At 46.8% G+C, this 24,998-nt stretch overlaps 1 protein-coding gene across 2 annotated transcripts; it reads left to right on the top strand.

Moving 5' to 3' along the window:
• Positions 1-659: 659 nt before the first annotated feature.
• Positions 660-24,622, top strand: WIPI2 (WD repeat domain, phosphoinositide interacting 2). 2 transcript variants are annotated; one of them, XM_080981154.1, is made up of 12 exons: positions 660-977; positions 9,322-9,404; positions 12,699-12,868; positions 14,221-14,317; positions 14,790-14,887; positions 14,997-15,089; positions 15,704-15,774; positions 16,107-16,214; positions 17,782-17,946; positions 18,706-18,813; positions 19,771-19,868; positions 22,311-24,622. In XM_080981154.1, the coding sequence occupies exons 1-12, from the start codon at positions 904-906 to the stop codon at positions 22,421-22,423; spliced, it is 1,278 nt and encodes a 425-aa protein (XP_080837280.1). In that variant the 5' UTR covers positions 660-903; the 3' UTR covers positions 22,424-24,622. The 2 variants fall into 2 exon arrangements, with proteins under 2 accessions (XP_080837280.1, XP_080837279.1); XM_080981153.1 differs by having other exon boundaries at positions 661-977; positions 19,771-19,901.
• Positions 24,623-24,998: the final 376 nt, after the last annotated feature.

Genomic DNA, 24,998 nt, shown 5'->3' with positions numbered 1-24,998 from the left:
TGTTGTTGTTATCCATCTATACTGCTCCAAACTTTTAAGGGGGCGTGGAATCCATTAAGCAATTTGCAAACCGCATTCCAACGTCAGGCAAAAAATTCAGGGATAAAATGTTACAGAAGAAAATCAAATACACGTTGAAAGAAATCTCATCTTGAACGATGTCAGAATATTGTATTTTATGAAATTGGCTGTGGTAATATATTCACCACTGGTGCCTATTTATTTATCTATTTAATTAAAATGAATACCTTGTTGTTTCAATGAAATGTTTGTGATTACATATATATTCATTACTTTTGCCTCTTTATTATTATTATTTTTAAAAAGCAGCGCTTTTCAAAGAAATACTGAGTAATAAATAGTTGCTGATTTGAAATGTCATTTTTTTCTCCTTAATTTATTATTTTATTATGTGGGGCTCCCTAAGCTGACTTTTCCCTCAAACTTCTGTCTTTTTTGCCTCGTTTTGTGTGTTTCTAAAAATTCCCCTCAGGCGCCTCGAGAGAGACCCTTTCGCGCCAAAACCCAACAGTCGCCGGAAGCTGCACTGCGCGCGCGTAGAAAAAACCTCCCGCACCATACGGCGCACGCGCGAGCCCTCGTCCCGTCCCGTCCCCCGCCTCTCTCCGAAAATCGCGCAGGCGCACGGGCGCTACGGTGGCCGGTCGGGAAGCGCCGCCAATGGCGGGCCGCTTTCGCCGCGGCGAGGAGGGAAGTAGGCGGGTTGGCGCAGGCGCGCTGAAGGCTCCGGCCACTACCGGAGCGTAAACAAGGCGCCGCTGAGAGGGATGAGGAGGCGGCCGGAGCCGAGCGGGGCCGCGAGCCGTCGAGGCTGACAGGCCTCTTTCCGCTGCCCTCCCGCCGGCCGGGGACGGGGGGGCGCCGCCGCCGCCAGGGAGAGCCATGAACTTGGCCAGTCAGAGCGGCGAGGCCGGCGCCGGCCAACTGCTCTTCGCCAACTTCAACCAGGACAACACGTAAGGCCAAAGGGGGAGGGGGCGTGGCCGAGAGAGAACGCGGGGGGGGGGAGAGGAAGGAGGGGGGAGGCGAAGGTTCGAAAACGGGGGGGGGCGGGGGAGGATCCCCCACCTGGAGCCCCGGTACTGCGCGTGCGCGTGCCTGAGTGGCTATACCTGAGATCCTGCACGCATTACTATTATTATTATTATTATTATTAATTATTATTGTTTGAATTTATATACCGCCCTATACCTATAGGTTTCTGGGCGGTTCACAAAAAAGATCGCAATACAGTATATAAAATCAAAATAAAAACAATAACCCAATAACACCCCGTCCCCCCAGAAAGAGCCACATTTTTAAAAGGTATAGGATGTCAGTCAGGTCAACCAAAGGCCTGGTTAAAAAGGAATGTTTTTGCCCGGCTCCTAAAGGTGCATAATGAAGGTGCCAGGCAGACTTCTCTGGGGAGAGCATTCCACAGACATGGGTTGGCAGTGACAGCAGATATGTCCTATGCTTATGGTAATATGTTATATCTTGTTAATTATGCTGTTTTTAATGTGCAGTGTATATTCCTTTGAAAGAGGGAGAGTTTGGAGAAGAAATGTCCCTAAATGAGGCGGGAGGCGAGAGGAAGAGAAGGCACGCACACCCAGGATTTATTTGTTTCTTAGTTTATTTTTATTGCTTGCTTTCTTTTTTAAAAAATCCAAGGAGATCGAGCCAGGTGTATTATGGTTCCCACTGCCTCTCCTTTTTATCCTCAAAACACGCCTGGGAAGTAGAATTGTAGGGAGGCTGAGGATCATCTAGTTTAACCCGCTGCAATGCAGGTATTCGCAGGGGCTTTGTGGGGATTGAACCTGCGACCTTGGTGTTATCAGCACCAGTCTCTAACCAACTGAGCTATCTAGTTGTGAGTAGGTTAGACAAAGAAAGAGGGGGGCACAATTGGCTGGCTTCCAAGGATCGCTCTCAGTGAGCTTCATGACTGAATGAGGATTCATACCCACTCTTTCCCAGGTTCTGGTTCTGGTCTGATCCTGTATTTATTATTATTATTTATTCATTTAATCTATATCCCACCTTTTTCTCCATGGAGCTCAAGGTGGCAACATTCATAGTTCTCCCTCTCCCCATTTAATCCCCACAACAGTCCTGTGAGGTAGTTGATTGGCTTCCATGGTCACACCCAGCCAGCTTCATGACTGGGGATTCAAGCCCCAGTTTCTCCCATGTCCTGGACCAGTGCTCAACCATTGCACCAGTGTTCCCATGCAGTGTTCATATTTTGAGTGAAGTAAGAATTCACATGGTATATTGGATTTTGTAATCATTGCCTTCAAAGTTGGCTGCTGCTGGTGCCATATTTACCAACTAGCTTCCCCTACTTAATTCTCTCCAGATGTTTTGGACTGCAAGTCCCATTGGCCAACATCTGGAGGGCACCAGGTAGAGGGGAAGGCTGATCTAGCATAATGATGAGTTCTGGATAACTCCTTTCTTTTCTTTTAAAGGAGGTTGCTGTGTCTTGCCTGGAAGATTCAGATTATCTTTTTTAATGTGTGTTAAAATCCTAGCCTTACAGATAAATGTTGTGGTTTGCCATGGAGGTTAATAATTTTAATGTTCATATGGTATGTTGTTAGGTTTCTGTCTCTTTCTCTGTCTTTTTTATTTTTTTATACATGTTGCTGTGTTACTTTCATACAAGTACAGTGGTGCCCCGCAAGACGAATGCCTCGCAAGACGAAAAACTCGCTAGACGAAAGAGTTTTCCGTTTTTTGAGTCGTTCCGCAAGACGAATTTCCCTATGGGATTGCTTCGCAAGACGAAACGTCTTGCAAGTTCTTGCGAGTTTGTTTCCTTTTTCTTAAAGCCGCTAAGCCGTTAATAGCCGCTAAGCCGTTAATAGCCGCTAAGCCGCTAATAGCCGCTAATAGCCGTGCTTTGCAAGACGAAGAGACTCGCGGAACGGATTAATTTCGTCTTGCGAGGCACCACTGTATATTGCTCCCTTTGTTAACTTTTGCTTAGTAACATTCTGATGGTTGGATGCAAGTAAATCTGAATCTGGCCAATTCTGTGAGCGACTAGGAGTTTGTCAAGTTATTCAGATGGCCACTGTTTTATTTAAGGATCTCAGGTGGGTGAGAGACAATGCTGTTGCCAAACCTGCCTTGTTAACTGGTCACTGTAGCTATGTTGTAATTGTCCCTGTATGTCCTCTTTTCATTTCATTTCCCTCTGAACTTACTTAACTACCTTTCCCAACCATGTGTTGGGAGATGCGGGGTGCGCACACACACAGTTGTGTGTACTTGCCAGTTCAGGATTACAGTTCATACATCTGACAATATGAACAAAAGTAAAAAAAGGTAAAGGACCCCTGACAGTTTACGGTATATATTGGTTAGCATTGTAAGATACCGCAAATCTCGTTTTTGTTTTTTGCTGCAACAGACTTAATATGCTACCTGTCTGGAAGGTGTATGTGCTGCAAGATGCTTGTGTTTTTAAAACAGGTTCTTGGCAGGGAAATATTTAACTTGCAATTCTTTCTCCATTGTGGAGGTACTTTGATGAGGGTTAGAACCTCGAATCATCACACACACCCTTCTTCTTGAGCTTAGAGCACCTTGAGGGTTGGGAAAAGTGGGACTTACTGCTGAGTAAGCATGCACCATATTTGCAGTTCTAGGCACGCTTGCTCAGAAGCAAGTTGCTGGGGATCATAAGAGGGGGAGACTTCTAAATCTCCAGTGTGTCTCACTGAAGAAGGCTTCAGGAAGGCATTGGTGGAGAAAAGATCACGACTGATGGCCTGGGCAGGTGGAGAACGAGGGATTGGTGGTGGTGAAGTGGAACTCTTTATTGATGCCTGCAATGAGAGCAAATCCCATAGAACCCAGTGGGTTCTAGCACTTCAGAAAGAATGAAAGGCCGGGTCTGTGCCTCAAGCTTACAATATAGAGGATAACACAAGGGCCACTGTGGTGTAGTGGTTAAAGTTTTGGGCTGGGAGGGACTGGGGAGAGCCAGGTTTAAAGCCCCACTTGGCTATAGAGCTTACCAGTTGGCATCAAGTCAGTCACTACCTCTCAGTCCTATCTCACAGGATTGTTGTAAGGATAAAAGTTTACGGCGGGGGTGTGATTATGTGTGTGTGACAAACTGTGCATGTTGCCTTGTGCTCCTTGGAGAAAAGTTGGGTTGTAAACTAATAATTCCCAGAGGAAGGGTAGGCAGAATATACCATGTTTCATTTACACATACCTAGGTTCAGTTTAATTGCAGTGTGAAAACTTCACTGGGAAGGCTTTGAGGAGGGGTTTGAAGTCCTTGGCAAGCACTTCAGGCACAGTTCTGAGTAATCCCAATTTGGATTCAGCTGCAATCCCCAAAGCACCTTACTTAGGCATATGAAACTGCTTTTTATACTGAGTCAGAGGTTTGATCCATTTAGCCCTGACTTGCCTACTCTTGTGTTAGGGCCTGGGGGTGGGGTCCCAGGCTTGATGGACTTCCCCACAAGTCCCATGAATGTGTGGCCTAGAATATGCTGCTGCACTGGGTAAGGGATGTGGGGGCGGGTGTCGCAGGGGGCAAGCCTTTTCTGTTTCAGAGCAGCCTCTCTGATCCACTCACTGAGAAACTTACATTGAGCTTCCCAGGAACCTCAAGGTTTCCTGGAACATAGTATGAAGGCCTTTGGTATGAACAGTGTAAGAGATGCTCTGTCCTTTTCAAGGCAACCTTTGCCAACCTGGGGCCCTCCAGATGTTTTTGGACTACAGTAGAGTTATCACACCTCTCTTGTGTGGACAGTGCTCAAACATTAGGTGCATTGAAGTCAGTGGACACCCAGTAGTTTTTCCTGGAAGACACCCACTGCCCTGATGCAATTAGCCTTCAGGGGGGAGAGAGGGCCCTAATGTTTACTCAGATGTAAGCCCTGCTTTGTTAGTGAGCCTTACCCTGTAATTCTGAGCAACTGTCTTTGGAGTAAGTCAGGAATGGGAAATCTGTGGCTTTCCAGGTGTTGCTGGTCCACAGCTCCCATTGGCCATGCTACCTAGGGCTGATGGGAGTCTGAATGCAGCAATATCTGGAAGGCCACATCCCTGCTGTAATCAAGCTCTTATTCTTTGTATATATAAATTTGGTATAACCACCCCCAAATCAAAGACTCTGTGTGTGTGTGTGTGTGTGTGTGTGTGTCCCCGGGTCTCCCCTTTCCCACTCCTTGTCCCCAAATTTGTGGCTTTCTGGGCCAGATGGCCTAGCGTTGGTGTGGGGGTGTGGGACTTCCTATAGTGGGAGCAGAAGCAAGCTGAAACACTGCAGAGTTCTTGCCTCTTGAATTCAAAGTAGGGCACACACCGAAGTGCATGGGAAAGAAGTTGGAGTATGTAGTCAGAGTGCGAGGGTTTTGAAATGCTTAAGAGGCAATTGATGGGGCAGTGATAAATAGGCCATTTTGCAGGGAGGAGCATCACCCGTGGGAAGTGAATAAGAGGAAATGATCAGGAGAGCTATGCCGTTGGGCTGTTTTTGGAATGACTGCTTCCTTTGTGTACAAGGGAAGCCACACAAAATTCCTTTCCTTGATGCTGGGTGACTCGCTGAGATCGAAGGGCCCAAAGGTCTAGTAGCCTGATCCTTTCCTCAAAAGCTTGGCTCTCTTGACTCCTTCCCAGCACAACCCACCACAAATAGGCTTGCATAGTCTGGCCAGTGTATGAAATTCTTTAGTCAGTGTTTGTAATAGAGAACCGCTCTCCCTGTAAAAGAAAGTGATCCGAGTTCATATCCCTAGAGAGAAGTAAATTCTGCGGCCCAGTACACTGATATTAAATATACTATGATCGCACCTTGCACGCAGTCAACTTGTGTGATTTCAACCTTGCGTGACTGAAAGCCAGCTGGTTGAGATCTTGCAGATAAATTGCACACATGGGTTCTGGTATATGTGTTTTTGCATAGTTGCACCATCTTAACCCCTGCACAAAGCACACTAGTACTAGTAGATAAAATTAAATTGCAGAAAGTGTAAGTGACAAACTTGGGAATTTTAGCACTATGGTGTGGACTTATTTAAATAAAAGCACTGAACTTATGATTAGGCAGAGCTCTACCCCCTCCCCCCTTTCATTGCAGGAATGTGAAACTAGACCTTCCTGTTGTGGTACAGAGGTTTGTGGATATCATTTGCTGTAGGTTCACACTGAAATAAAAGTGTGTAGAGTGAAATAATTGATTTCTGTGATTATTGTTGATAAATTCCCCAGCAGGGAGTACATCTTGAGCAACAATAAAAAGAAGGGTTTTGATATGAAGAACAGTGTTCTGTTTCAGGTGGATATAGGGGTGATCTTGAAAGAAATGTTGTGGTCCCTTGTTCTTACATTGTACTCTGGTCTTGTATGCAGAATGCCACAGTCCCACTTATCACGTTAATAATAATAATAATAATAATAATAATAATAATAATAATAATATATTTGAGGCTTAGTGGGACACGGGTGGCGCTGTGGGTTAAACCACAGAGCCTAGGACTTGCTGATCAGAAGGTCGGTGATTCGAATCCCCGCGACAGGGAGAGCTCCCGTTGCTCGGTCCCTGCTCCTGCCAACCTAGCAGTTCGAAGCATGTCAAAGTGCAAGTAGATAAATAGGTACCGCTCCGTCAGGAAGGTAAACGGTGTTTCCGTGTGCTGCTCTGGTTCGCCAGAAGCGGCTTAGTCCTGCTGGCCACATGATCCGGAAGCTGTACGCCGGCTCCCTTGGCCAATAAAGCAAGATGAGCGCCACAATCCCAGAGTCAGTCACGACTGGACCTAATGGTCAGGTGTCCCTTTACCTTTACCTTTATTTGAGGCTTGTCAGATATGCTTAGTGTATGTTTTTTAAAATGAGAACCTCAATATTTACCAACGAGAGCTAGGTGCAAAGGATGTTTAGTTAGAACAGGATACTTCTGAGCACTTTCTGAGCCCAGGAATTTGTATTTAGTACCAGAACTGAACTGGACCAAACTCAGTCCTTTCACCTATAAGTCTACTCATGGTTTGCTTTCTTCAGGTCAGCAGCCTAATTAGGTGGGGAAAGTTGCTGTTGTTTAAAACATTGGGAGTCTTGTCCACCTGCAACAAATTACCCAGAGCTCTGCCAACAGATCCTGAACCTCCTCCTCATGCGCAGAGTACCTGCTGTTGAGAGACTTGTGGAAGATGCTCAAAGGAAGTGTTTTACAACCACAGTGTGTGTTTTGTCTTCTGACAAGTGTAGTCTTAATTATTTACAACCACATATCACAGCATGTTAGTAATCGATCTTTGGTGCTGTTTGGAAGGATAATGGCACAGGAAGAGGCTGTTTATCTTTCAAGCCAGTTCTTCCAATCAGACCTCAAAATGGGGGCTGGGTGTTGCATGAACAATTCCCCCCTCCCCCTGTTTCATTTTCTCTTCTTAGCTGCTGTTCTTGCAGGCAGCACGATGGCATTGCTAGCTCAGAGATCCTAAGGAGGGGCGGGGAGAGATGGAAAGTGGGAGAATTATACCATGGACACCAGAATCCCTAGTCCTTTAGGACAGGGATGTCCTACCGGTTGATCGCGATCTACTGGTCGATCGTAGGGTGTCCCTGGCCGATCGAAGCTCAACAACTCTGGTCAATCCAACGGGTAGATCACTGCCAGTTTTTTATAGTGGGAGTAGATTGCAGTCTCTTGGAAGTTGGATGTGCCTGCTTTAGGAGAAGGCCATAGCAAGATGTTTGCCTCGATCCCCCTAGGTACATACTTGTAGAGGGAAGTTCACATCCCTAACAGGACAGGGAACAGGGCGTGCCAACGTGAGCTACAGACTGGGTTGAATGTGCATCCTCTTGGTCAAATAGGGAAGGGCCACAGCTGAATGGCAGAGCATCTTTTTTGCATGCAGAAGGTCCCTCGCTCAATCCCAGTGGCATCTCCTGGGAGGCATTCCTGCCAGAAACCCTGCAGAGTCACTGCCAGTCAGTGGAGACAGTACTGAGCGAGACGGACCCGAAGGTCTGACATAGTGTGAAGCAGCTTTCAGTGATAGGTTCAGCCTATGGTTGGGGAGCACGGGCAAGGCCGGGGTTCTGTCCTCCCCCCCCCAAAAAAAAGAATTCCCTCCACATTTTGTCGTGTCAACAAGAGGGCTATATATGGATTGAGGCAGTTGTGCTTTTGTCACATTGTGTACACAACAGCTTCTGGATTCCTTCTTCCAGTCCCCCCTTTTTTTGCAGCAGAAAACACATTGTTATGTCTATTTGAATTACCTGTCAAAACACCATGCAGCTGTTTTGTGTGACCTCCAGTGCAAGAAAATGCACAGGCACGCCACGTTGAAGTGAGTGATTTCCCCGGCATGTAATAAAAATGACACAGTGCTTCTCTGCTTGCTATCCCCAGCTTCTAAATGACAGGATTATCGCTGATCCACTTGGCTCTCCAAAAATCAGGCCTTTTTGCTAGGTCATCAGCACAACAGCTTGTTGTGGGGTTTGGTCATTTGATTTAGCGTCTGATACAATTGACAATGGGCAGTGCAAGTTGCACAAACCTCAGAACAACAAATGCCTTAAAAATAAAGGCTTTCGCTACATGGCGCACATTACAACTAAGCATTTCAGCTTCCCCAAAGAGTTGTGTCTCTTAAGGGGAAATGAATTGTCATGTGATTTGTGTTCATGTGTCAGTTATTTGGTCTGGTCAATATCTGACTCTCTTGAGGACATGCCTTAGCAATAACTTTGGAAAAAGCAAGCACTTAAGCTTCTCCCCCTCCCCAGGCCACTCAAAGAGAAACAGTTTGCCCCAAGCCGGGAATGCAGTATGCAAAGAAAGCACTATCTTACGGGTGCAAACAAATCACCCAGCCATTATCAATATGCACATAGTTCTGTGTTCAGCTCTTACTGCTCCTTGCAGCATGCTCTTTTTGAACCTTGGTCTGCATTTATTTCTGCAGTAAGGCAAATAAAGAAAAGAATGGGGCTGCTATTTTGGTTTTGCAAGCAGCCACATACTTGAATGATGAAATTGGTGAGCACATGATGATCCAGGACAAACTGTGAAGCTGAACGCACTTGTGAGAGAGCTTGGGGTGCTCTGTTGCAATCTTTGCCAACCTGGTGCCCTCTGGATAATTTGGGCATGACTCTTACCGGCCCCAGTGAGCACAGCCACTTTCACTGGGGCTGATATAGTCCAATACTTCTGGGAGGGCATCAGGTTGGTGGAGGTTGCTGCTTGGTTTTCTGTGTGAAACGGCAAGTTTGTTCCGTTCCCATGCTTCATTGACCTCATGTCTTGCTTTGCAGGTCCTTAGCTGTTGGCAGCAAATCAGGTTACAAATTCTTCTCCCTTTCTTCTGTGGATAAACTGGAGCAGATCTATGAATGCAGTAAGTGTATATTTTAATTCCCCTTCTACCCCACCCCATGCCCCCTTCCATCTTTATGTTGTGGTCACATTTTGGACTGAGCAGATAGTTTCTGGAAAGAATCCATCTTCTCCTCCAATTGACTGCCCCCTGCTCTAGTAGCCTTCGTTACCTAATTGACTTGATCCCTGGGCTTGCCCTCCTAGCTGCAAGGACAGCGGCCAGCTCCTTGACCCCAAACATCCGAGCTTGTATGTTTGGTATTTTTCTGGAGCTTCTTTCTAAAAAGTTCTTTTTGCATCTCTTATTCCAGAAGCCTCCAAAGCAAAAGAGGGAGAGAGAGATGTTTGGGCCACCTAAAATGGTAGTCTCTAGCCCCAGCACATGCAAGATCTTCATCAGTGTGTTGCTGACTTCAGGCAGAAATCCAGTTGGTGCCGGCTGCTGGGGGCAGCTGCTGTTGCACTGCTGGCAAGCAGCGAACCTGTCCTACAGGGTTGTGGTTCATGACTTCAGTGAGAGATAATAAACCACAAGTGGTATATTGGGGTCCCTGTGGCAGCTCTGCCACTTCCAAGAAGACAATACATCTGTGATTAATGGGGGTCAACGGTGGCTTGCTTCTGCCCCACTCTGCACCTTCATTAAAAAAAAAAATTTGACTTGGCCTCAACATGGGTTCAGCAGATTCTTCATTCTGCATTCCCATGATCTGCAGTTGGTCCATTTACATGCTGCCCTAGCCCCATGTGAACAGCTCAACATCCCTGGGTCCCAACTCCCCCTTTCCTGGCCCAAATGTGTTCCTAGCTTGTGTCCATGTGACTCAACCACCAGACCCAGCCTTTCTCTAACTGGGAGGTCTCATTTGCCTTTTAACAACTCACATCATGCTTTGCATCAAACCAGAAGAAATGTGACTCTTGAGTTACGGTATTTGCGATGTGTGTCTTGAGTTCTTCCTGACTTGGAAGCTTTGATTCTGAACAGAGGGTGGAGGGGAGTATCTGTTCCCCTCTGTCCCCTCTTGCCACCTTTTGGGTGTTTTATGCTGTTTGCTCCCCCAATGTGTTTTTGACATTACCCCACCTGTTTTCAGCACAAAGAGGATATCTGGCTGCATGCTGCGGCCTTGGCTGGAGCATTGGTATCTTCTCACATTACCAAGCATTTTATGTAGTTGTGCAGGAATACGAGATGAATCACGCTCAGCTCTTTGAACATTGGTGCAAAGGTACCCAAGTTCAAGGATGGCTTTGTAATTTACACAGGGAAACACGTTTGCCATTTGTACACAAATGTTTTCCCAGAGCAAGCGCAAACCGTGACAACATACGGGCATATACATGTACCTAAGAGACATGGTTGTATCACAGCCTGCAACGTGTGTGTTGTGCAGAAAGCAAACTTGTCACACAAAAGTGTGGTACTGTCCTAAAGGACAAAATCCCTGCGTGGTGCCGTTGTTTGTGTTTCACTCTGCTGGGTAAATTGGGTGTGTTTTGCCTCATTCGATGGGCAGGCATTGATTAGGAATTGATGAGCCGCCCCCCCCCCCAAACTCACACCTCTGCTTGGTGTGGGGAAATCCACCCACTAAATCACACAAGTACAGTTTGTCTTCTTTTTTTCATTTTAGCTCAGCTTTTGGAGCAGATAGTCTGAAAGGAGTGAATTGCCCTTGGTAACGGAAATGGCGCCGCTTGCTTGATAGACCCAGTAGATGAACCAGAACCCCTTCAGGCTTTAACTTCTGGCAGTTTTCCTAGTTGGCAAATGTCAACCGTTGCACTGCTTGATACAGTTAAGATTTATACTAATGGTTCTGGCCAGGAAGCCTCGGTAGCTGCTTGAAATCTGTTCCATGGCACATGCTTTTAGCAGGCTCTTTATTTACAGCTTGCTCATCTTCAGCAAGCAGAAGGTTGGGCTCCCTCCCATTCTGTTGTCTTCCCCCACTTAGCAGCTTTGCTCTTCCTGCTGTAATATTAAGGTCTATTTACAGCCAGCCTAGCCTCGGATGTGTCAATCTATTGATCCTCAGGGAAGAGCGAAGCTCTAGCCAGCTGTAGTTTAGTCAAGCACCTGCATGTTCTCACTCAGTTCAGTCTCTCTCCCTCAAACCCTGTGCCTCTTTAAATAGAAAAATAAGGTAATTGTGACCATACGTGCCTAAAGTTTTGGATGGGAGACCTTTAGGAGCAATCTTAACACCTTGATCCTAGGCACACTTTCTTGAGAGTATGTCCCCTTTGATTTCCATGGAGTTTCTTTGTAAGTGTACACACTAGCAATCTGATTTTAGGGTTAGCCCTCTTGTCAGCAAATGGTTTTCAGATTTCCCTTCCCTCAGGGAGTCCTTTGCATATAGACTTGCCATCTGATCAGCCACTGTCCATGCCACAGAGGAGTCTAATGGGTTTAAGTGACAGGAGGATGGATTTCGGTTGAATATTAGGAGAATCTTCTTGATGGTGAGAGTAGCTGAACAGTGGAACCAATTTCTTAAAGCAGGGGGGAGGCTTCTCTTTCCTGGAGAGCCATATCCTGGGGACGCTCAAGCTTTGGAGTTCTGCATCAGGATGAGATGCCTTACAGGCCACCTGACATTTTTTTTGCGGGGGGAGGGGATGACTCTGGAGGATGTAGGGACACAACCAGACTTACTGGGCGTCTCCATTGTGAATGGATAGGGTGACACAGAACATGCTCTACTCCCCAGCAACTGCAAATTGCAAAGTTCTTTCAGCAAAGCTTGTCAAAAATGACTACAGTGGTACCTCGGGTTAAGTACTTAATTCGTTCCGGAGGTCCGTTCTTAACCTGAAACTGTTCTTAACCTGAAGCACCACTTTAGCTAATGGGGCCTCCTGCTGCCGCCGCGCCACCAGAGCACGATTTCTGTTCTCATCCTGAAGCAAAGTTCTTAACCCGAGGTACTATTTCTGGGTTAGCGGATTCTGTAACCTGAAGCGTATGTAACCTAAAGCGTATGTAACCTGAGGTACCACTGTAAACCCTTAAAGGGTTCCAGGGAACCCTAAGGTTCACCTGAACACAGTTTTGAAACCACAGCGTCTCCAGACACATTAAGAAGGGGGTATGACTCTTAATTACTGTCTTTTGAATCGTGTTGTGTCTTTGCTTTTGCTGGTTCTGGGGTGGGCGGTGCAGGCAGATGAGGCAGGAGAATGGGGCAGGTCAGCAGCAAGAGGAGTGACTTGAAATTCTGATTTGCTGTGTGAACAGCTCCTTTGCACCTTCATCCTTCATTTTGTCAACTTTTTCCTACATCTCTCCTTTCCACCCCTGCAGCTGACACAGAAGATGTGTGCATTGTGGAGAGGCTCTTTTCCAGTAGCTTGGTGGCCATAGTGAGCCTCAAAGCCCCTCGCAAGCTGAAGGTTTGCCACTTCAAGAAGGGGACAGAGATTTGCAACTACAGCTATTCCAATACAATCCTGGCTGTCAAGCTTAACAGGCAGGTGAGTCGTGATGCTTTTGCGTCATCTCAGGCTTCTTTTGTTTTTCATTCATATTTAGTATTTTATTGATTTGGTTAACCAGAGTTCAGTTCCCCACTCGGTCATGACGCTCACTGGGTGACCCTGGGCTAGTCACTTGCTCTCAGTCTACCCTACCCCGCAGGGTTGTTGTGAGGATAAAATAGGGAGGAGAACTATGTCAGGCACCTTGAACTCCTTGGAGGAAAGGCAGGATACAAACCACAGCAACAAGAGTAAAGAGCCACCGTAACAAAAAGAAAGAAAACAAAGAATCAGAAATGTAAAGCATAAAGGACAAAAGGCCTCTTTATTTGTGGTCAGTCCAGAGTCTAGGAATAAGTTTGAAACTGTGGTCGCAAGTGGGTGGGTTTTGTGGCACTGGTACTTTCTAACAATAGAAGGGACAGTAAAACTTCTTTTTCTGGACACACCTATGCTGCTGACAGGGGCCTCTTGCAACTTGAACGCTTCTCCTTGCACCAAACAAACAAAAAACTATATATCTCATAGAAAGCTAACCTATAAGAGCAATATTATATGCGAGTTTTCTATGTACAGTGAAGACAGCAAAATAGGAGTTGACCCTGTTTCTGGACTCAGCTGCTGCAGGGAGAGGCTCACGCAGATGAATTTCCTCCTGTCCCTGTGACATGCTCATACCAGCCATGCATAGTTTCGTTAAGTGATTTTTGTGGCATCAGAGGCATTGGAAAGGGGGGGGGGGGATACTTTGGTAAAATTTCCCTGGAGGCAGGTTTTGCTTGCTGATAGCAACCAGGCAAGCGCCTGTTTTCCAGGCCTCCATTCTCAGACTAGAACATAGCACCACTAGCTCTAGCTTAACAGGGCGACTGGTGAGTAGTCAGTCACTTGATCCAATCCAATAAATAATGATCATGGATTTTTTGTTGGAATCTTGCTTAGTATTTTGTCCCTTGAGGGACTGCAATAAATTCTAATCAACTTTTACTTATTTTGAGCACAGATATTTTTGTTGTGCGGGGCGAGGTGATAATTGCACTTCCTTCTGACCCAGAGCACAAACACACATTGCCTGTAGGGCGAAGAACAGTCAGGATCTTTCTTGAATTGAGGTCAGGATCAGGTGAGGCCTCCTAATAACAGGTGATCACAATTGCCTCGCCTAAGTTGTGGGAAAGGAGGCTTTGCCTTGCGCTTCTAAATCAACATAATCCAGGCTGGCAGATTTTAAAACTGCCTTCACTAGTCACTAACTTCCTTCTCTAGGAAGCTTCACTCTGAGGGTTTTACGCTGCTTCAGGATTTTCTCTTCATTCTCTTCCCTCTCCTTTTTTTATTTCCCTCCTCAGCGATTGATCGTGTGCTTAGAAGAGTCTCTGTACATACATAACATCCGGGACATGAAGGTGTTGCATACCATCAGGGAGACGCCCCCCAACCCCGCAGGTAAGGGAGACCATTCTCCATTTCCCACACATAATCTTTGACACAGTGAAAGCACCACCCAGTTGTGATTCTGCAAGGAGGGTAGCTCAGTCAAGAATTAAATTTGTGTTTGTATAGTCGACCCTCCTGGTTGCATATTCTTCAAGGGGCAGCAGCTTATGAATACAGACATAAATGTGCTGGTTCTCTCCCTGTTGCCCTTCTACTGGCAGGTGTTTGCTCCAACAGGCCTTGGGGAACTGACTTTTTAAAGGAAAAGGCTGTGTGGTTTTTAGCTTTTTGTATTTTACCTTTGCTGTCCATGTGAACTGCCCTTAGTCCCCACCACAAGGTCACCTTAAAATGCTCCCTGTCACCCACAGGAACTCCAAACCCTGTCCTGCAAGCCTCGGTGACGGCTGCTTTCCCTTCCCGGTCCTCCTTGAAGTGTTTGTAGCCTGAGGCAATGCCCCCCTTTTCTCTCTGTCCCTAGGCTTGTGTGCGCTGTCCATAAACAACGACAACTGCTACCTGGCCTACCCAGGCAGTGCCACTATTGGGGAAGTCCAGGTCTTTGACACCATCAATCTGGTGAGGTTCCGCAAGCATCTTTCCTGCTTCTGTGCCCAAGGAGATCTTCCCTGTCTGGTGCTGGCTGCGCCTGTGCTAAGCTCTTGTGCCCCTTTTTTCTTTTCTGCAGAGAGCTGCTAACATGATCCCTGCTCATGACAGTCCTTTGGCTGCGCTAGCTTTCGATGCGAGCGGCACAAAACTGGCCACGGCGTCGGAAAAGGTGAGGGCCTGATACACTGACTTCAGTTTTGAATGGGAACAAAGGCAGCATTTCTGTGTGAGCTTTTTGAAAGAGTGAGTTGAAGTGCCCAGAAGCCTCCTGCAGTGTTTCTGCTTGGGAATAATCCAAAATGTCAGCACAAACCTCTCATCCTCCAACTTAGGACTTGAGCCGCTGTTCCAGCTATGAACACCCTGTCATGCTAAGCTGTGCGTTGGTTCTTTTTATCAGGTGGGGTTCTGTCCGCCTTTTAAAGTATAGCTGTATTGTCAGGGCTTTTCCTGCAGCGGCACCAGGTTATTCCTGATGAGCATTCTCACAGATCCTGGCAGGAATTCTCTCCTCCTGTTTGCCCTGTCCCACCCCACAGCTGGTACAGTGCTGTATCTTTGAATTAAACTCTATGACGCGGTAGTGACGTTGATGACAGTCCGACACTTTCCAAGCTTGCTCATCCTGTCAGAGTTGGCCCACAGGGTGTAGACAGCCAAAGATCTCTCCCCCAGAGCTATATAGGTTCAGCCCCTCTGCTCTCGAACTATATTTAGACTCTGCAGCAGCTATTTTAAATTGAACATTGAAGTCTTTGTTTCTCACCTCCTTTTTCCCAACAGGGGACGGTGATCCGGGTATTTTCCATTCCAGAGGGACAGAAACTCTTTGAATTCCGAAGGGGTGTGAAGAGGTGAAGTAAAATGCTCAGTCTCAGAAGCTTGCTCTTTGCAGGAGGTTCCCCCCCCCCCACCTCAGCAGTTCAACCTGTGTCATAGGTAGCTGTGTTTCTTCATGGTGGAGGGAATCCAAAATCTGCAGAAGGGCGAAACCTTTGTTTTGCAGCAGGAAGCAGTGAGCAGGTTTTCGGGTGCCTCAGAATTCCCCAGCAGTTAAATGGGTGGAACCCTACCTAGGTCACTGTAGAATGTGGAGCAGTTGCCTCTGTCTAGCTGCCACCTCTTCTTCCTCCAGTTAGGATGTGGGAACTGACCGGCCGTTTTCTTTTCTGCTTATTCCCTCCAGGTGTGTGAGCATTTCCTCTTTGGCATTCAGCATGGACGGCATGTTTCTGTCTGCATCCAGTAACACGGAGACAGTGCACATTTTCAAATTAGAAACTGTGAAAGAGAAGTAAGGAAACCTTTCTTTCCACAGCTGCCCACTTAGATCCAGGGTGGCCATAGGGTGGGTGGCAACCCAGCTCTTATCTCTCAGGCTAAGCCTCTAAGGGCTTTCAGTGTGGCTTGGAAAGGGGGGGATTTGCCACGTTCCTCTCTCGTTTCGGAATAGTCTCCCCAGCCACTATTCATCAGGCCCCTAAGTTAAATACGGCTCGTGTCCAACTAATCTAGGCATGTTCAAAGCCCTTTTCAGGGTGGTGCTATGGGTTAAACCACTGAGCCTACGACTTGTCGATCAGAAGGTCGGTGGTTCGAATCCCCGCGACGGGGTGAGCTCCTGTTGCTTGGTCCCTGCTCCTGCCAACCTAGCAGTTCGAAAGCACATCAAAGTGCAAGTAGATAAATAGGTACCGCTCCGGCGGGAAGGTAAACGGCATTTCCGTGCACTGCTCTGGTTCACCAGAAGCGGCTTAGTCATGCTGGCCACATGACCCGGAAACTGTATGCCACCTCCCTCGGCCAATAAAGTGAGATGAGCGCTGCAACCCCAGAGTTGGCCACGACTGGATCTAATGGTCAGGGGTCCCTTTACCTTTACCAATCTGGCCCACCGGTCAGTTTAATCTGGCCCTTGTGGCAAGGATTGAAGCTCAACAACTTCAATCCTAAAAAAAAAAAAAAAAGCTGTGGGAAAATTATAAAAAAAGCTCTACAACTTTGGTCGGCCCTCAGGCATGTTCACTTCATCAAATCTGGCCCTGTTTGAAAAAAGTTTGAGCACCCCTGAACTAATCCATACTGAGAGTAAACCCATTTAAATCAGTTGTTTTAGGTTTGTCACATTCATTGGTTTCACTGGTCTGTTCTGAGCATGACTGAGTGGTAGGTAGGTCATAACAGTGGTAGCTTTTTAGGAGCCAGTTTAAAGCTAAAAAATACCCAAACGTTTGACGTGCTGACTCTAGGGTAACTTGCTTTTTGCTTATATATTGTCCTGGATAGATGAACTTTTCTTCCTTGTTCAGAATCGTTACTAGCTGTTGTGAGCATCAGCAGGATACACTAAACACTTTTGATAAATATTTTTCTTGCCGTAGAATCGGGGTGGAACTGGGCTGTTAAGGCAGTGTGCACACACAACAACCCAATGATACTGTTTCTTTAAAATTTGTGCTGCTTGTTGATGTAAATATAGGATAATTTTTAAGGCCACATTGTTTCGAAGCAAAAACCCAATGCAAGCAGTGCTCTGGTAAACCATATAGTGGAGAGAGAACATGAAAGAAAAGGTTTTTAAATCAATAAATAAATCTGCCTTTGGAAATAAAGTAAAGCTAGGTCCATCTGCATCTCCAGAGGCGGAACAGGGAAAGTCCCACCTTTTCTGTAGAGGCCAGCCTATTTCCCAAATGCAGTTGAAGACTTGTGCTAATGTCTTGAAAGAGCAGCTGATGCTTAGAGGGAGTTACGCATCTGCCTGTGGCTGTAAGCCAAGACATACTCAAATCTGGCAGAGTTCTTCTTGTGATATATGAAGTGGTGCAAGTGTAATTTCCACTCTACCTCCTTGCTTCCAGACCTCAGGAGGAGCCCACGACTTGGACGGGTTACTTTGGGAAAGTCCTGATGGTCTCCACAAACTACCTGCCTGCCCAGGTGACAGAAATGTTCAACCAAGGCCGAGCTTTTGCCACCGTCCGCCTCCCTTTCTGTGGGCACAAAAACATCTGTGCGTTAGCCACGTAAGTACAGAGCGCTGAGTGGGGAGGGGACTTCCCCCCCATCTTTCACAAGCTCCCTACAGGTAGAGATGGGAAGGGAGGCAACGTGACCTTCTGAACATATGTGTGTTTGTTTGTTTTTAATAATCATACTGCATTTGAATAATGCACAAAACCCAGGTTCCTTTGTGCACAATAGTGAGGCCTGTGAGGCTTCATTGATCAGCTGACAGCAAAGTCCTGTGCATGTTTAAAAAGGTAAAGGGTAAAGGGACCCCTGACTATTAGGTCCAGTCGTGACCGACTCTGGGGTTGCGGCGCTCATCTCGCTTTATTGGCCGAGGGAGCCGGCGTACAGCTTCCGGATCATGTAGCCAGCATGACTAAGCCGCTTCTGGGGAAACCAGAGCAGCGCACGGAAACGCCGTTTACCTTCCCGCCGGAGCGGTACCTATTTATCTACCTGCACTTTGACGTGCTTTCAAACTGCTAGGTGGGCAGGAGCAGGGACCGAGCAACGGGAGCTCACCCCGTCGCGGGGATTCGAACCACCACCTTCTGATCGGCAAGCCCTAGGCTCTGGTGTAACCCACAGTGCCACCCGCGTCCCCCTGTGCATGTTTACTCTGAAGTAACTTCCATTCAGTGCAGTTGGACTTACACTGATCTTTGTAAAGTGAACTTGGCTGCTGGGAGGAAAGCAGCAACTTTAAAAACCACACACACATAGTTAAATCTTACATAGTAAGGTTTTTAAACTTGACTAGGATTTACTTGCAGAATCCAAAAGATCCCTCGGCTGCTGGTAGGAGCTGCAGATGGGTACCTGTACATGTACAACCTGGACCCCCAGGAGGGAGGCGAATGCACCCTGATGAAACAGCACAAGTAAGTCTCCTGTCCTGCTTCCTTCTTGTGAGATGCTCCCATTTTTTTTGTTTTGAGATTTTCCATTTCAGAGCTAGGGTGAAGCATTGCCTCCATACAGGTGGCTGTGGTAGCTTTAATTATGTCACATATTTGTACACCACCCTTCACCAAAGAAAGGTGTTGGGGCAGTGTACAGCATATGTAAAACGGTAATGCAGAATAGTAGGCCCAATGCCCTACAACAATTTTAAAAGGTTAGCACAAGGCTGAGCAAAATGTACTGTCGTGAGTTGGGAGGGGTCAGCCTGGATGATGCCCTGAGTCCTTTCCAGTTTTGGGGATCCTGTATCTGTGGCAGTAGAAGGCACGAGAGCAAGGTTGCCAAACCAGTCCCTTTGTCTAAGCAATGGCTTTGGCTGACCAGCTAAACACAATTTGCATAACCAAAGAATGTGTCGTAGAGCAAATGGGTGGGCCTTTCACCTGCTCTCCTTTAACTGCTAGGTAGGAGAGTCATAGCCAGAGTAGTGTGTGTGAGCTGAGCCAGAAGCAGGCTGGAAGCTGGACACGCAGAGATCCGCTTGTGCTGTACTGGATCCAAAGCTGCGACTGATGAAGGAGACAGATCTGTTAGGGCGTTAGTGCGGTGAGGCCCTCCATCTTAGGCTCACGTTGTACAGGTTGTTAATACCTGGCGAGTATTTCAATTTTAACCTGAGGATTGACATTTGTCCAGTTTTAACTTTAATTTTAATTTATATGAATTAATTTTGGGTTGCATTTGAATCGATTGATTGCTTGTTTTTATGCATATTGTATTATTTATATGATGTTAGCCGCTCTGGCCGGGGAGGGCGGGGTACAAATAAAAATTTATTATTATTATTATATGTGTAGATGAAACCATAAAGACAACACAGTCTTTCTTTCTAAGGATTGCATTGGTCACCGTTCGCTCTCTGGTTCTTCCCATAGGCTGGATGGCAGCATGGAGCCAGGCAATGAAATCCTAGAATCTGCATCGCACGACCGGCCGCTAGTAGCACAGACGTACAGCACTGCTGTGACTAAAGGTACTTACGTGCCTTCTTCGCCTACAAGGCACGGTAAGGATGGGACCGGGGTGGCTGAGTGAGGAGCCCGCAAGGGGGGTGCCCACAAGAGGCAAGTTCCACATGGCCTTCCCCATAGGGCATGACTCGCCCCTTGGGAGAGGAAGACCACCCTGGTCAAGAAGGCTGCTTGAGCCACTCGGCCTGGTCCTTTCGTTGCTCCACTCCTTGTCAGAGCCAAGAAGTCAGACATTGCATCCCCCTTTATTATGAATAAAGCGTTGACAAAACTTGAATGTTATGTATAAATGGTAATCCATTTTTTTTAAAAAAAATATTTATTAAAGTTTCAAAGGAAAAAAAGATCATATTAATAAAAAAAATTAACAATAAAAAAGAAAAATACAAAGTAGAAAAAAAAGAAAAAACAGTTAAAAACAATTCCATCTTTTCCTCACTTCTTTTACGTTTACTTGTTTCCCGGACCTCCTCATACCTCCCTCTTTTGTATTCTAATTCAGTTGTTAATCCAACAATTCCTTTCCCTTCTTTTTACTCCTAATCCTTAGTCTTGATATATTGTAACGTTAGATTTTTACATATTAAAAACCAATTTTTCCATATTCTTTTGTACCCATACAGCTAGAAACCCCTTAACTTCAATCCAACATCATTCTAACATTCATTAATTTTACAATATTTCTGTAAATAGTCTTTAAATTTCTTCCAATCTTCTTCCACCGACTCTTCTCCCTGGTCACGAATTCTGCCAGTCATTTCTGCCAATTCCATATAGTCCATTAATTTCATCTGCCATTCCTCCAGTGTGGGTAAATCTTGTGTCTTCCTATAAATGGTAATCCAGTCTTTGGGGAATGGGCTGTAATTATTGGTAGGACAGCTGCTTTGCATGTAGAAGGTCCCAAGTTCAATCCCTGGCAACATCTCCAGGTTGGGCAGGGAAGGTCCCCCTGCCTGGAACCTCGGAGAGCAGCTGCCAGTCTGTGTGGACTACACTGGGCTAGATGGACCAACCGTCTGACTTAGTATAAGGCAGCTTCCTTCGTTGGTTCCTCTCTCTCTCTCCCTCTCCCTTTCTTCCTTATATTGTTATGGTAATACAGTGGTACCTCGCAAGACGAATGCCTCGCAAGACGAAAAACTCGCAAGACGAAAGAGTTTTTCGTTTTTGAGTTGCTTCGCAAGACGAATTTCCCTATGGGCTTGCTTCGCAAGACGAAAAACGAAAACGTCTTGCAAGTTTGTTTCCTTTTTCTTAAAACCGTTAATACCCAGGGTGACTTCGAGGAGCAACTCATAGCACGTGGTGTGGTAGCCTTTTTTGAGGTTTTTGAAGACTTTGGTGATTTTGAAGACTTTGGGAAACCGTGCTTCGCAAGACGAAAAATTCGCAAGACGAAAAAACTCGCAGGATGAATTAATTTCGTCTTGCGAGGCACCACTGTAAATGTATTGAAATGAAATGAAATAGGGCACAGGAATACCCAAGCCTATTGACCATTTTAAAAAGCACTCCTTCCCCCCACTTGCACTCCAAAGTGCTGCTTTCTCAGGAAGCTGCCACCCCACAAGGCTTGTCAGGAACTTGGGATTGCGCTGCACCAAGGTACTTCAGTCCCTTTGGGTCTCTGGGTAGGGAGGGGAAGAAGCTGTTGACCCCTTAAGCCACCTCTGCCCCATCCTGCATTCTGCCTTCAGCCTCCATCTTGGCCATACCCACCCCTAGCCAGCAAGGAGCACCTACTGTGGCCAAACTGCCTGGGCATCACTGTGGACAGCCAAGCCTTTTGGATTACCTGGGTCTCTGGAGATTAGCACTTGAGGCTGCCACCCTAAGCATATTTGCTAGGAATTAAATTGAGTTTCCCTCTGAGCAAGCGTGCTTACAGATAGAAAGTCCACATCTGGGTCTGTATTTATGTATAAATAAACTCTCATTGAGTGGTACTCCAGAAAACAAAGTTTGGTAGCAGTATCAAGCACTGAGGCAGAATATATTAGCCTATCTCTAGCCTGTAATGAGGTTGAATGGTTCAGACAACTTTTCAGTGATCTACATCAAAATTTTCCAGAAACTGTAACCATATTTGAGGATAATCGATCATGTATAAGTATGATTGAATCAGAAAATGTAGACCTGAAACAACACTTAGATATACGCCATGCACATGTGAAAGATTGCATTTGAAAAGGGTGGATGAATCTCGGGTATTGTTCCACTGAGTTTATGTTTGCAGACATTTTCACAAAGCCTTTGACTTCCCCCTCCCCCTCCTGCATGGCAAGAGATCTTGAAGTATCTGTCTTTGGGTTGATGCTGTGATAATGCAGTGTGTAATTCCCCAGTGTAACCTTTGCCAACCTACTGCCCGCCTGGTTACTGTAGGCTCTCCATGTCTGTGTGTGGCTTCCAAAACCTTGCACTTTTCATTCGTCTTCCAGCCTATACCGAGGACCTGGGTGCGGTTGGTGGCGCTTGCCTGGAAGAGGACGCCAGCACCCTGCGGCTGGACGAAGACAGCGAGCACCCCCCGATGATCCTTCGGACGGACTGAACTTTGACCTGTGAACTCCACTCCTGAAGCCGAGGACACAGGCCTGACCCTCTGGAGGATTATTGTGTCTGTGCTGCTACGAACCTTGACCCGGGCTGAGAGCAAGAGGGAGGACGGCGGACGACTCTGAAGTCATTTTAAAACAAACACACACACAAACCATTGTAGCCGTAATGCTGATTTGATGCCATGGAGGTGGGGGGGGTAGGGTGGGGGGGAATATATGGTTTCACTTCAGTGGCTTTTAAATCCTGCTTTACCTTTTAGCTGTGAGGATATATGCATATATATTTTCCGTCGTTGTTCCTGTTGCCAAAACCTGCTCTCTCTGTGCAGCCTTCGGCACCTCCTAGCTTTGCATGCTGCCTTGTGCCAAGCAAGCAGATCACTTCATAACGAAGAAGTTTGCCGAGTTCTGGGGTTCTCTCTCTCTCTCTTTTTTTTTTAGAAGACAAATACATGTACATAAATGACACTTGGCATCCATGAAGGGAGGAGCAGCAAAGTTTGCTTCTGGGTGCTTTGACTTCTTCCAGTGCTCTTCAGCCTTACCATCCCCAGATGTGGGTGGACTACCACTTCCATCGTCCATGGCCAGCTTGGCCCGATGGTCATGGATGATGGGGCTTGTAGTCCCTCCACATCTGGGTGCCCAAGGATTTGAAGGACATTGGCTTATTCTACTCGGACAAAGGTTCTAGGTAGTTTCTTGCGCATGGGCTTTCGGTTGCAACTCCTAGAAACATGCAGCGATCTCTCTCTATTTTTCTTTTCTTGGGTTCTTCCCATCACACAACCTCCCCCCTCCTGTCCAGCTTCACAGTTTATTCCCTCCTTTCTTCCCCGCCTCCTTCTCGCCTCCTTTTTCCCTGGACCATTTTGTTAATTAAAAACTCCTTCTAAATGCTGCCTTGCTTGTGGGACTGTTGTGTTCTCTTCCACAGAGGTGATGGTATGCCTCTGCTCTGGATCTCGCTTCTTTCTCTCTCTTTGGGGACGTGAAATGGAGAGAGTGACCAATTCAGGCTGGACATTCTTTGGGAGCAGGGGAATCTTCTCCCTTCTGTTCTGTCTTTGTCCGAAAGTAGGGTCAGAGTGTTCCAGTTTCAGAGGTGTTGGCCAGTTAACTCAGAAAGCATCTTCATCCTTCGGCCCTTCACGTCCATCTGCTCATCTTGCTTCAATCCTTGCAAAGCCTTGCATCCTCCTTCAGCTCTAGCTCTCTTCACAATCTGTCAGCCCTGCTCTCATGACTTCTCCCTCTCCTGAGCCACCTTCAGATGGCCACTATTTGAGCTTTCCCCGAGTTCCTCCAGGGCGAATTGACATGCAGAGCCGCTGTCGAAATCCGCCGCCCTGTTCCTGGTACTCTCCATCTGCCTTCACACCCTGCGCTGTGGTACCACTTCAGTCAGTCATGGCTCCCCCCCCCCCACAGAATCCAGGGAGCTATAGTTTGTTGAGGGTGCTGAGAGTTGTTAGGAAGCCCCCTTACAGAGGTACAATTCACCAATGGTTGCACCACTCTGAGAATTGCAGGTCTGCGAGGGGAGGGGGTGGTCTCCTCCCAGCTCCCAGAGTGCTTTGAGGGAAGCCATGCCTGTTCCAAGTGGTATTGTAGCGCTTTAAATGCATGGTGTGAATGTGGCCTCACTCCGTAGCCCATAGTGGGGCTTGGGAGATGGATAGCATGGGGTACCGAAACATGGGGCAACTTCGGCCATGCATCACTGGAGAAGGGAGCGCTTGTTTCTGTTTCCAGGGTTGGCCCTGTGATCCAGCATGTAGTTGTGATTCTAGTCAAGGACCCCAAATCTCCCTCTGTGGCTGCACACCTGAGCTACAGCTCATGCACCTGTGTCTCAGTCTTCATCCCAGACCTCTCAACCTCCAATTCTTTATGTAATCTCCCACCTCCCAGCCGCTGGAACAGCAGTTCCGGCGTCAGGAGGAGGGGCAGGTTTTTGTGGAACTGCAGGGACTCGCGAGGAAGTGACCAAAGCTGGGCAAAACTGCCGCCCTCTTTTACAGAGCTGTAATGTGCCTTTTTTGGTTCTTAACCTTCCAGTTTGTTTTCAATGAGCAGCAATGTTTGTGTGGGTGTGTGCGTGCAAACCCTTTGGGTGTGAACCTCTTGTTTTCCTTAGATTGTCAGCCAGCTTTCTTTTTTCTTTTTTGATTAAATTATTACTCACTCTCCCTTTTTCGTGGCGTTCTCTTCCAGGCAATGAAAGAATCGTGAAACCCAATACGATGGCATTCTCAAGGAAGGGAAAGTGGGCTTGCCTCAAGGGGGGGGAAGACATGCTCGTGGGTTTCTCCCTCCAACGGGGGCTCACTTCCCTCCCAAACTGCATTCCAGGCTCAGTTCAGACAAGAAAGAATGCTCTTTGTAAGACCGAGAGAGCACCCAGGACATTTTGCTGCCCAGGTCTTTATTCCACCCAGCAATACTTGAGCAGAAACTAATATGAAGCATTGCTTTATAGTGGCTTGATTATTGGGCGGGGGGGGGCGGATGCTTCAAATCTAGCAATACATTGCAAAGGGCACACAACATTTAGTGGTGTGCTTT

The sequence above is a fragment of the Podarcis pityusensis genome (assembly GCF_964106645.2).
Source record: "Podarcis pityusensis genome assembly, chromosome: 14".
In the NCBI taxonomy this organism is placed as follows: Eukaryota; Metazoa; Chordata; class Lepidosauria; order Squamata; family Lacertidae; genus Podarcis; species Podarcis pityusensis.
This window is presented reverse-complemented; position numbering and strand designations above follow the sequence as displayed.